This window comes from Crocodylus porosus, unplaced genomic scaffold (genome assembly GCF_001723895.1).
Source record: "Crocodylus porosus isolate Cpor-Errol unplaced genomic scaffold, CroPor_comp1, whole genome shotgun sequence".
In the NCBI taxonomy this organism is placed as follows: domain Eukaryota; kingdom Metazoa; phylum Chordata; order Crocodylia; family Crocodylidae; genus Crocodylus; species Crocodylus porosus.
This window is the reverse complement of record NW_017728931.1, coordinates 84,665,430-84,676,752: the sequence shown is the minus strand read 5'-3', so window position 1 is coordinate 84,676,752 and position 11,323 is coordinate 84,665,430. Positions and strand designations below refer to the sequence as shown.

At 39.5% G+C, this 11,323-nt stretch overlaps 1 protein-coding gene across 4 annotated transcripts in view; it reads left to right on the top strand.

Moving 5' to 3' along the window:
- USP15 (ubiquitin specific peptidase 15) overlaps positions 1-11,323 on the top strand; it is a 101,443-nt gene that overhangs the window by 29,021 nt on the left and 61,099 nt on the right. For all 4 annotated transcript variants that reach the window (XM_019543318.1, XM_019543316.1, XM_019543317.1 and 1 more), the window contains one exon: positions 2,541-2,667. In XM_019543318.1, coding sequence (XP_019398863.1) covers positions 2,541-2,667 — 127 coding nt within the window. The remainder of the gene's footprint in view (positions 1-2,540; positions 2,668-11,323) is intronic.

Below are 11,323 nucleotides of genomic sequence, written 5' to 3'. Positions count from 1 at the left end.
AATGATATCCAGACTCTTTCACTCCCTGTTGTTCTCCCATTGCAGCTTCCAGTTTTCAGAGGTATAAGAAGTTGTGATTTTTCAGAGGCTGCACCCCTCTCTACCATATTCAATACATACTGATGGAGCTTTCCTCCAAGAACTGGTCCAGTCCAGAACTGGGTTAAGCTACCAGCCTCTACAACTTCTTGTGGCAGTGAGTTCCTTGAGTTAATTACTCACTGTATGAAAAATAACTTCTTTCTGTTAGTTTTAACCTACTACCAAATAGTTTCATGTTATATCCCTCTAGTTCTAGTATTGAGACAGCAAATAATAAATCCCTTTTTACTTTCTTTGTATCATCTAATATTTTGTAAACTTCTCATGTCCCCCTTCAAGTGTCTCTCTTCTATGGTGAAAAGTACTAGCTTATTTAGCCTCTTCTCATATGAAAGCCACTCCATGTCCCTAAATTTCCGTGTTGCCCTTTGCACCTCTTCTGGCTTTGTAACCTTTTTGAGTTCTGGGGACCAAGGTGTGGGCACACAATATTCAAGGTCTAGATGCACAATAAACTTAAAGGGGAGGAGAATGATATTTTCTGTTTGCTTTTTTTTTTTGTATATAATTTTATTCGTGATCATCCCTAACATTTTAGGGCATTTATACACGTAACTTTTTTTTCTCATAATGCGCCGGAGATCCATCGGGTCAGAGCAGACTAGATTAATCAAGTCTGCTTGGCACACGAGCTGACACCTGCTGCATTGCTTTGTGTGCAGTTGTATAAGTGGTGAAATGTGTCAGTGTGCAGAAAATGGTGTTGGTGCACTTTTGAACTAACACACATCCAGTGTGTTAGTTCAAACGTGCATCGCCACCAGTTTCTCAGCGCTGACATGCATTTCTCCATTTATGTGCCATGTGCCACAGTGTCGGGCACTTTTAAAAGCACCTGGTATTGTGGCACGAGCATGTATACAAATACCCTTATTTGCTACTTTCCCTGCTGCTGAACACTGAGCTGATGTTTTAGAGAACTGTGCCCAGTGACTTCAAGAACTTTCTTGTGTGGTAGCAGTTAATGTAGTGCCCATCATTCTATATGTATATTTTGAGTTATCCCATCTGCATCACTTGGCAAATTAAATTCAATATTGATAAGTGCAGTTTTGCCCATTTGCTCAGCAAGGTCCTGTAGTTCTTCACAGTCTTTACTACTTCAAATAATTTTGCTTCTTCTTCAAGCTGCCTCATTGTTGACTCCCCCTTGCCCCCCAATCATCTATCTTTCCAGGTCATTTTGAATATATTAAACAGCAAAGATCCCCAGGCAACTCCACTACTTACGTTTTACCATTCTGAAAACTGACTATTTATACCAACATATTGTTTTCTATCCTTAAGCCAATTTCAAATCTACAAATGGACCTTTCCTCTAATCCTGTGACACCCTTATCATCCAGTGACCCAACTGACTCCATAGCAGACTTTCTGCTTATTTTTTTTCTTTTCAGTAATGCAGTAAATCAGTGTGAGATCTGGACTAGTATAGCTCTGCAGCCCTAGTGTTGTCAGTAAACTGTTAAACTTAAGATGCATTTTAGTTAAATGTCACACTAGTTGACAGTCATTACAACACAAAGCGAGCAATTAAACATGGAATACTTCATTAATGAGTATTTTTTGCTGTACTGAATGTTTTTAAGCTATCTTGGTATAGTAGTTATCTCGTGCCACTTATTTGGTGCCTCCTTTTTACCATACTTGTCTGGTGTATCACATATCAGGCTATTTTCAGAACAGTCTACATGACTAAGTATTGCAGTTACACTTTGGAGGATCCAAGGAAAATAGATTTAAGAGGTGACCCTGAATATTTTTTTTCTGGATTTTTCTTTCATTTATGTGCACTTTTTTCCTCGCTCTTTTACTGTTTGATGGAAGATGTTGCAAAGCAGATCTGTTAGGAACAGTATTCTTTTAAAGACTTGGGGGTGGATAAAGCTGATAATGAATATATCCAGAGCATAAATGCAAAGGTTTGGTTGGTAGTTGTTCTTTAATAACCGTTTAAAAGTTTGTTGCGTAATAGTCAGGCTTGTTAATATAGTCCTGTGGTGGTAGTTCAAAGTTTATTGGTAGTGCAAAACAAGAGATTGTTAACTGTTGTGTCATAGTCATAATATGCTAAACTAGAAAATTAATTCTTAAAGGTTTTAAAACTGAAATTTCTAGATTAATGTGCCTATTGGTAAAATATGTATTCCCTTGTAATGTTGTAAACGTGATATTAATGTTACTTCAATCGTAACTGTATAGTATTAATGTCAGTATTCAAATAACATACATAACAGCAAGCAAAGAGATATATAACTGTCATTTAAAAATTTAATTACTAAAAATGATTTATGTTAGGAATCTTTTCTGGCTTGGCATTTATTAACTAGTTTTTATGTATCTTGTTGACTCTTTTTGAGGTCTCTGAAGTTTAAACAGTTGTGTACTAATATATATTTAGATTCGTAAGTAACACTGATCTGTTTCTTTTTTCCCAGGTGGTTGAACAGGGCATGTTTGTAAAGCACTGCAAAGTAGAAGTGTATCTCACGGAATTAAAACTTTGTGAAAATGGAAATATGAACAATGTTGTAATACGAAGATTTAGTAAAGCTGATACAATAGGTATGCACAATTATTTTTAATTTAAAACTGTAAATTTCTGCATGTAATGGTACTTAATAATGTAGTTTAAGTTCTGAAAGAGATTTCCCCAGGGATGGAGCAACAGTGTGTAAATATATAATTTCACCTTTTGCAAAATTTAAAAACTTTGTCTTGTTTGAGTCTGAAGTAGCACATAATTGCTCTTCAAATGCTGATTATTACTATTGCCCATAAAGCTTCTTAAAATTTCATTTTCCTTATTTAGAGCAGTCACTTTTTAAGTCGTATTTAATTCTTAGTATTTTGACTTTGCAAAGATACTAAAACTTTTAATCTTATTTCTGTCTTCACTTGCACTTTAAAATGATGCATGGCTCTTTGTGTTGTCACCATGGATTTTTTTTTTTTGGTTGTGCCTTTATCTTGTTCTCTTCCTCTCACCCCTTCTGAAAGCTGAAAGGCAGAGTGTCCAAAGGCATTTTTGTCCTTTCCTGTCCGTGATGGTATGACCTCTGAGGTATTCTGCTCCTTTCTATACTGAATTAGTGTAGTCTAATTACTTAGTTGTTTAGATCTTTGCCTCTTGGATATGGGTACTGCTACATAATATCTGAGGGAAAAGTGTGTATGTGCATATTCATTTATGTACAGGAATATATTTTTTCCTTAGTTAAATCTGATTCTGTAGGTGTGTGCATACACCTTCCCCTATAAGTGAGCTTTAGCAGAAGTTAAGAACCGGCATTTCTGGTGTCTCTTCTACTTAAGAGAAGTGCACATCCAGGATCAGCGTACCATATGTTTTTCTTCTTGATTCCTTGATTCCAGCTTCCCCTGAAAGGGAAGGGGAGTAAGAACTGTTGTCTAGAGTCAGTCTTTCCTGGGCGTCTGAATGACATGAGAATTTTCTACTCTGATATCCTGGCCTGCACTGGCTAAGAAGCCCAGTCGTCGGCAGCTCTTCTGTCTGACAAACACTGACAAGGACAGAAAGAAATATTACTCCAGAGATTAGCTAGGAAGCAGGTCAGTTGTCTCAACCTTATGAAGGTCAAAAACCTGAAAAGAGCCCTTCATTTGTCCATGTAGTAAATAATAAAAGAGCCTTGGCATTCCCTGCTAAACATGGGGATTTTATTTCACTCTGTACTTATTCTTTGGCACTTACTTTGGGTTATGAAGCTCTAGATCCCACTGTTCCTGTCTCACCTTGGCACACTTTTAGTGCTTGGTACCTAGTTGATTTTTTTCTGCGCGGAATAGTAACACCCTGCTTTTGATTCCTGCTTCACAGTGCAGCAGAAGTTGTATTATTATTCAGGCAGATGAAGGAGTCAGTTGACTTCATGGCTCATTGCTCTTTACTCCTAAGGTTTTAATAGAAGTCTTTCCCTTTTAATGATCTTGATATCACTAATCAAGCTAACCTTTCTTAGAGCAGTTTTCCTCCCTGCTAGCTGCTTCTGGTCTCTTTCCCTGTATCACAGCCTTGGAGATTCTTTAGCTCTTTCCAAAATCATAAATTCATCATGGAGACCAGTCTTCAGCGGCAGGTTGGGTTTCTTCTTTTCATTAAGTAGGAAAGGGAAGGTGAGTCAGCTGAAGATTAGGTTCTTTCCCTTCTCTATGCAGCCATCACTCTAGAAAAAAAAATCTTTTTTCTTCATGTCGTCTTCCCAAAAACAAAATATATGTCTTAGTTGGAGTTGTGTTGTATGCAAAAAAAAATAGTGTTTCTTCTAGTACCTCTTCATGTAGCTGTATTCTCAAAAGTTTGCATCACTTGTCCTTTCAGAATTAAATCTTGCTCTCTGGAGAGGTAAATTGGACTATTCCAGCTAAACCAACTAGTATAGCCTAATATTCTAAAAAGACCAGGAAGAAGGAGGGAGAACAAATAATCACTTCTGATTCTCCCTTAATGAGTGACTAATCTTTTCTCTATGTAGCTCTGTGGATGATCTTAAGATACTTCTGGACCTCATTAAATGTATGGAAATTTTAAGGTGACACTTCTGTCCCTAGAGGTGGTAAGAAACTTCATATCTTGCCCCTTTGCCTTTCATGCCAATAAAATAAAGGACAGTTAGAACATCTAAAAGACTTCTGGTACATACCAGTTAGGCAAGTGTATAGAAGGTGCCAGAACCCCTTAAGGGATATGTATTTTATTTCTCTCCTTCACCGGTATTGTTTATAATAGCAATTCAGGAGAGATCAAAAGAGGGACTTCCAAATTCACAGCCATGGGGCAGGACCTGAAAAAATTCAGTATCTTTGAGAGTAAGATACTGTAATCAGATAGCTTCCAAATGTTTGTGGTAATTTTCATTTCTTATCTAACTTTTACACTGGGACAAACAGTCTGTGGACAAGCCCCCACAGGAAACTGTCATGACTGAAGGACAGCTAATTGTCTGTACTCAGCTGCAGGAAGCATAGCATGCATGTAACACAATGATGCATATGACTTACAGCACTGGCAATAAGACAAGCTTCCTTGCTTCACTTCCACTCTACAAGCGAGCACTTCTGATTCTACAACGGATTAAACCCTCTTTTCTTAGGTGGGCTGGGGTGACTTGGGCAAGGGTTGGGAGGGAGGGGACAGGTTGTTCCAGAACCCAGAAAGAAGCAAGTAAAGGCAACAAAACTTATTCAGCAGTGTTTTTGCCTAATATTATTACCAGCCCTAGAGGACATCAAAGCTGCTGCTAATGAAGTAGTAAGATTTCTACCAGCAATCGTTATGTTATCTTTTTTGGCTTATTTTTCTTATGTTGCCAAGTTCTGTGGCTTCGGCCAGAAACCATATTACGTACCAGGAGGACCTACCAAGGATTTCTTCCTCCTTTGGGAACCACCTTTCATTTTTGGGAAGTGTAGACTTGGATTACCTTAGATCTGGGAATGATTAAGCAATCCTGAAAATTGTAAGCAAAGAGTACCTAATTCCAGTCACTTTTGAGGAACTCTTATTTTCAAATAGAAGTAGACTGATTTCTTTAACTTGGAGCATGTTATTGGAACAGTGGATGAGTTACCTTTTAGATTTCAAGTACTGGTTTTTTTATTCCAATTATTTTCTTCTCTCAAAGAAAGTAGAATTTGAAATTTCAGTTCAAACTTGTAGAATCTCAAATGTTTTGCTTTCAAGTCAGGATGGACTTTGGCCTCTATTATTCGTCTGTCATATTCTTAGGTCTGGTTTACTTGTTTTAACCTGTGGGATTACTGTTTTCTCATGTCTGTGTGTATGGCCTACAGGAAATACAGCAGATTCTCATAGGAACATCTTATTGTCAGCACAGAGTCCTGGTCTTTGGTCTTTCCATAGCACTGATGGTATTTTATCAAGTGCATGGCAGATGTGGCAGCTTATTTAAGACCAGAGCTCCATATCTATCCATACCTTTGTCACCAGTTTGTCAGTGAGCCAGTTGTCAACTAATTTCAGATATCCTTAAATACTTTGTTGATCTGGCTCTCAAAATCATCCAAGGAAATCCTGCATTTATTAAACTCCAAACCTAATTTATAAGAACCTGAATTCCAGATCAGTGAAAACTTACTACTGTTTGGAAACTTTCTTGTAGGCAGTAGTAACTCCTTAACAAACTTCAGGCTCATTCATTAACATAATCAGTACTCTCACTCATAGGATACGTAGCTTCATGAATCTGCATGGTTCTGTTGTCAGATTTAATTTATGCTCCGTATCTTGTTTTAGCTATCCTTATAGCTATTCAACAGACACTGTATAGATATGATAGGCATAGTCTCAGAAAAAGTTTCCTTTTGTTAAGCTAATGTTAAAAAGCTTTACTTCTTACCTTAAGACAGAACTTAGATATAGGGAGCTTATAGGGATAATCCTCAAACTTGTCATCCCTTTAGGAGACTCGGATGCACACAAGTATGCTAAAATTTAGAGCCATTGCTTGGCAAGTAGTACACTTATGCTTTTGCTCCAAAAATCTACACTCCATGAACTGAAATGCCAAATGTCCTGAGAGTGTACCCTGCAGATCTGCTAAGCAGTATCCTTTATCCTAAGGGATACTATGGTTGATGCATGCGTTTCCCCCCAAAATGCCAATGGTACTGAAGGTCCTAAAGAAATTAAGACGAAGTTGTATCAGTGATCCATGAGGTCTTGGCAAGGTCAGGAAGTTGTAATGCTAGCATCTGCTGAGCTTCTCAACACAGGCCCATATCACCATACCCAACTTGCTCCATATAGTCTTGAAAAACAAAAGCTGTATTTTATGACCAAACTCTCAATCTTACAGCACGGATGTTTGCTAACCAGTTCTTTTCCCAAAAAACCCCCCAAAAAAGTCCTTGAAATTAAGTAGAAGTACCATATTTATACCAACATAAAGTGAGGTTCCCCCCTCTCGCCCCCAGTCATTATTGGAGGGTAAAAAGTTCCTAGTCTTACAATTGCATACAAAGAAAGCACATTAAATTCACTATCTATCATTAAACTGCTGCCAAAAGTAGTATGTGCTCAGTAATGGAAACCAACTATGAAGCTGATTAAATGCAGCCAATGCTGTGCATGACTATAAAACACACGGTCCACAATTGGCAAACATACTGATGGGAATCTACTGCAGGGCTAGGTTAATACAGCACATCTGAATATGGTAGTGCCCGTTGTGCTCAGTTCCGCTCAGAGCCATCTCTTTTTCAAGTCATAGTAAGTTACTACATTGAATACATTTTGACTTGTTCTTCACTTCCATAGCTGAGCTATGCCTTTATTTTCCATTTCTAATTATTCCTGTTTCTTCACCAGCCTTAAATGTCTGGCAAACATCACCAAATGGGTCCCAAGCAGTTCACCCATAATTCCTCTGTCATCTCTTTCTTAGCTCGTTGCATATGATTAATGTGCCCCACTCTCCATGAAGTGGAACTGGACTAGATTGCCCTGAACCTCATTGTATCAATTTTTGGAGCATCCCAGGGCTATGGACACCTGGTTCCAGTCATGAGTGGGGCGGATAATTAGGGTTGTGCGAAATTTCACTGGCTGTTTTGATTCAACACTGTTTCGACTCATTTTGAGCTCAAAACAGCAAAATCAAATCAAAACAAAGGGCTTTGAAACAGCCTCGAAACAGAACAAGGCTAGTCAAAATGTTTCAAAAGTGTCAAAATGTTTTGAGTTTTGAATCCAGCAGCAAGGTGGTGGGAGATGGGGGAGAACCAGGGCTGTGCTCCCAGCAGCAGCCAGGAGCACAGCCCTGGCTCTCCCCATCTCCTGCCACCGAGGTGCAGGAAGCCAATCACAGCGCAGGGGAAGGGAACTGAGCCTGGGCTCAGTTCCCCTCCCAAGCACTGCGATGGGGCTGGGGAAAGAAACGGAACCTGATAGTTCACTTCCCCATCCCAGACCCACAGTTGGACTGAGGTTGGGAAGTCAGCTCAGCTGGGCTGAGTTCCCAGCCCCACAATCTGGGCTGACCTCACCACCATGCTGGGGAAAGGAACTCAGCCCAGCTGGGCTGATTTCATTTCCCTGCTGTAATGGTTGGGCTGGGGTTGTTAACTCAGCCCAGCTGGGCTGACTTCGAGTCTGATCTAGCCTGGGGGATGGGAACTCGGGCCAGCTGGCCTGACTTCAGTTGGGCTCAGTTCCCTTCCCCAGTCCCAGGTGGCAGCACTGGCTTCCTTCCCTCATCTGGCAGGCAGATCAGGGGCCTGCAGCCCCAATCTGCCTGCCAGATGAGAGAGGCTGTTTCAAGCTTTGCCATTATAGCTAATGGGCAGAACATCGAAACAGCCTCGCTGTTTTGACAAAGCAAAACAGAACAACTGTTTCAAATAGAAATGAAATTTGAAACAAAACACTGTTCCATGGAACTCTTGAAACAAGTCAAAATGGAATAGTGCCAAAATGGAATAGCACTCATAATTAGCAAATTAAGCCTTTGCAGGAGGATATCTGAAGTCTTCACACACATACTGAGCAGTGCTGAGTTTATGCTGCTGACTCTCCTGGGGCCCAACCCAGTGAACTATATGGTAAATCATCTTCTGTCAGTGTTTTCAAATTTGCCCCTTACTTTCATGTATTTAGGGAGAGCAGGGTCTGACAGTAGAGTGGAGGGGAAGGGGCTTCAGGGGGAAGAAGTTGGGGGCAGAAGGCACAGGGACTACCTTACCCCACTCCTCCTCGATATATTTTTTTTTTTTCCTGCTGTAGCAGTGGGAGAGGGACAAAATCAAGGCGAACCTCCAATAATTAGGTGTTATACCTGGAAAATTAGAACAAAATTAAAAATTTCCATACGCAGGATCTAATTACTGGGGGGGTGTCTTGTAATCAAGATCATCTTACATTTGAGTAAATATAGTAGGTTTCATAGATTTCACAGATATTTGGGCTGGAAGGGACCCTGGAGGATCTTTGAGTCCAGCCCCCTGCCCCAGGGGCAGGAAGTCAGCAGGGATCATATGATCCCAGCAAGATAAGCATCCAAATGTGTTTTGAAGGCATTCAAAGTGGGTGTTTGAACCTCTCCGGTGGCAGTCTGTTCCAAACCTTGGGGGCTTGGACAGTGAAGAAGTTCTTTCTTATGTCCAGCCTGAACTGGTCACAGTGGAGTTTGTGACCGTTCGATCTTGTCATCCCTTGGGGGGCTCTGGTGAACAGACATTCCCCCAGATCCTAATGAGCACCCCGATAAGCTTATAGGTGGCCACCATATCACCCCTAAGCCTGCACTTTTCCAGGCTGAAGAGTCCCATTGCTCTCAGCCTCTCATCATAAGGTCTGTTTTCCTGACCTCTGATCATGCACATGGCTCTCCTCTGCACCCTCTCAAGTTTCTCCACATCCGTTTTGAATTGTGGAGCCCAAAACTGGACGCAGTACCCTAGCTGCGGCCTCACCAAGGCCGAGTACAGCGTGAAAACGATGTCCTGGGATCTGCTTGAGAAGCATCTATGGATGCAAGCCAACATTTTGCTCACTTTACTAGCCGCAGCATCACGCTGAAGGCTCATGTTCATCTTGTGGTCAACCATGACCCCCCAAGTCCCTTTCATCTGTAGTGCTAACCAGTGTAGCACTACCAAGCCTATAAGCATGGTTTAGGTTTTTCCTCCCAAGGTGGAGAACCATGTGTTTTTCAGTGTTGAACACCATCAGGTTCTCATCTGCCCATTTCATGAGTCTGTCCAGATCTGCCTGGATCACCCTCCTGTCCTCAGGTGTGGATGCTTTACCCCAGAGTTTGGTGTCGTCGGCGAACTTGGCCAGTCCACTTCTGACACCAATGTCCACATCATTGACATGTAGTTTTCTTTTGGGGCATCTTGGCACCAACTCTTATCCTTATCAGCATCCATTTGGACAGTACTTGACTGCACAGTAGTTAGAAAAGTAGTCTGGATTTTATACCCACTCTATAAACCTATATCTACTGTATCTCTCTAATGTCCAGTATTGCACTGTATTTAATTAACTAACATACACAAGGTCTTTAAGGAATCTAGGTATGTCTATCCCCTAAGTTTGGGAGCCTCTTTGTCTTTTGAATGTTGTTTTGCTCTTAGTGAGCGAAGGATTTAATTTTTGGTTTAATTACTTTATCATTTTATGAAGGACAGTTGGAACTTACAAAATATCTCTAGTATACACCAGAGACAGAAAAGTGGATGAAAGTTGCCAAGTCTACTTCAGGAGAGATGTTTGGGAACTCCCTTCATTTTTTGAACCTCGTAGTACTGTCAACAAGCATTAGTGCTATAATGCTCGTCGTGCCAGCCATTGCACGGAGTTTATTAATTACTGAAAATGCTTTTGGTGAAATTGTCTATCAACTTTGTTTTCTGGATGTTTACCCTCTCACTTTGCACCCATAATTGCAAAGAATTAAGACTTAAGAACTCTGCTCTTAAAATAAATTAACATGCTGTAGATCCATTTAATTATCAAATTACTTTTTAAAAAATCAGCCTGAACTTAGCACCCAATTTAGTTTGGATTTTTTTAAACATGTCATTGCTATTTTTTATGAACTTTCCTATTCAAAGACTAACCATTCAGTGTATGGAGTAATTAATGAAGCACACTTACTGTATTTTCTCACATAACACAAATAGGCCACACAGTATGATAACAGGATGCTTAATGAGACTAATCAGTGTTTATAAATATAAACAATGAAGAGTTGTTATAGTTAGGCCATCCATACTGTAGATATATAATCGAACGTAGATGTCACTTTTACATTGAAAGCATAAGTTACAAAAATGTACAATGTAAGGGTGGTTTCAATGAAATGTTTGAACAGCTGAGTATTGAAATGTAAGCTAGGCGTACTGAAACATAGGAAATAGAGCATAATATATTAAAGAAAAACTGTTCTCTTTATTGTCTAAACGTGATTATCAAATATTGTCAATCTACAATTGACATTTCTAAGCATATCATATAAACATTTTATAGACATATCTTATAAACGTAGACATACCTTATAAACATTTTATTCAGTTTTGACTTTTATAGTTTTTTCTTTAAATTAAACTATATATAAGCTGACTTGTAAATATTTAATCATTTACAACTTAGCCTTAACTATATATATTTGAAATTATTTAGTACAATATGGATGGTTAATATATTGGTTGGTTCTTTGGACTGTATGTTTTACAG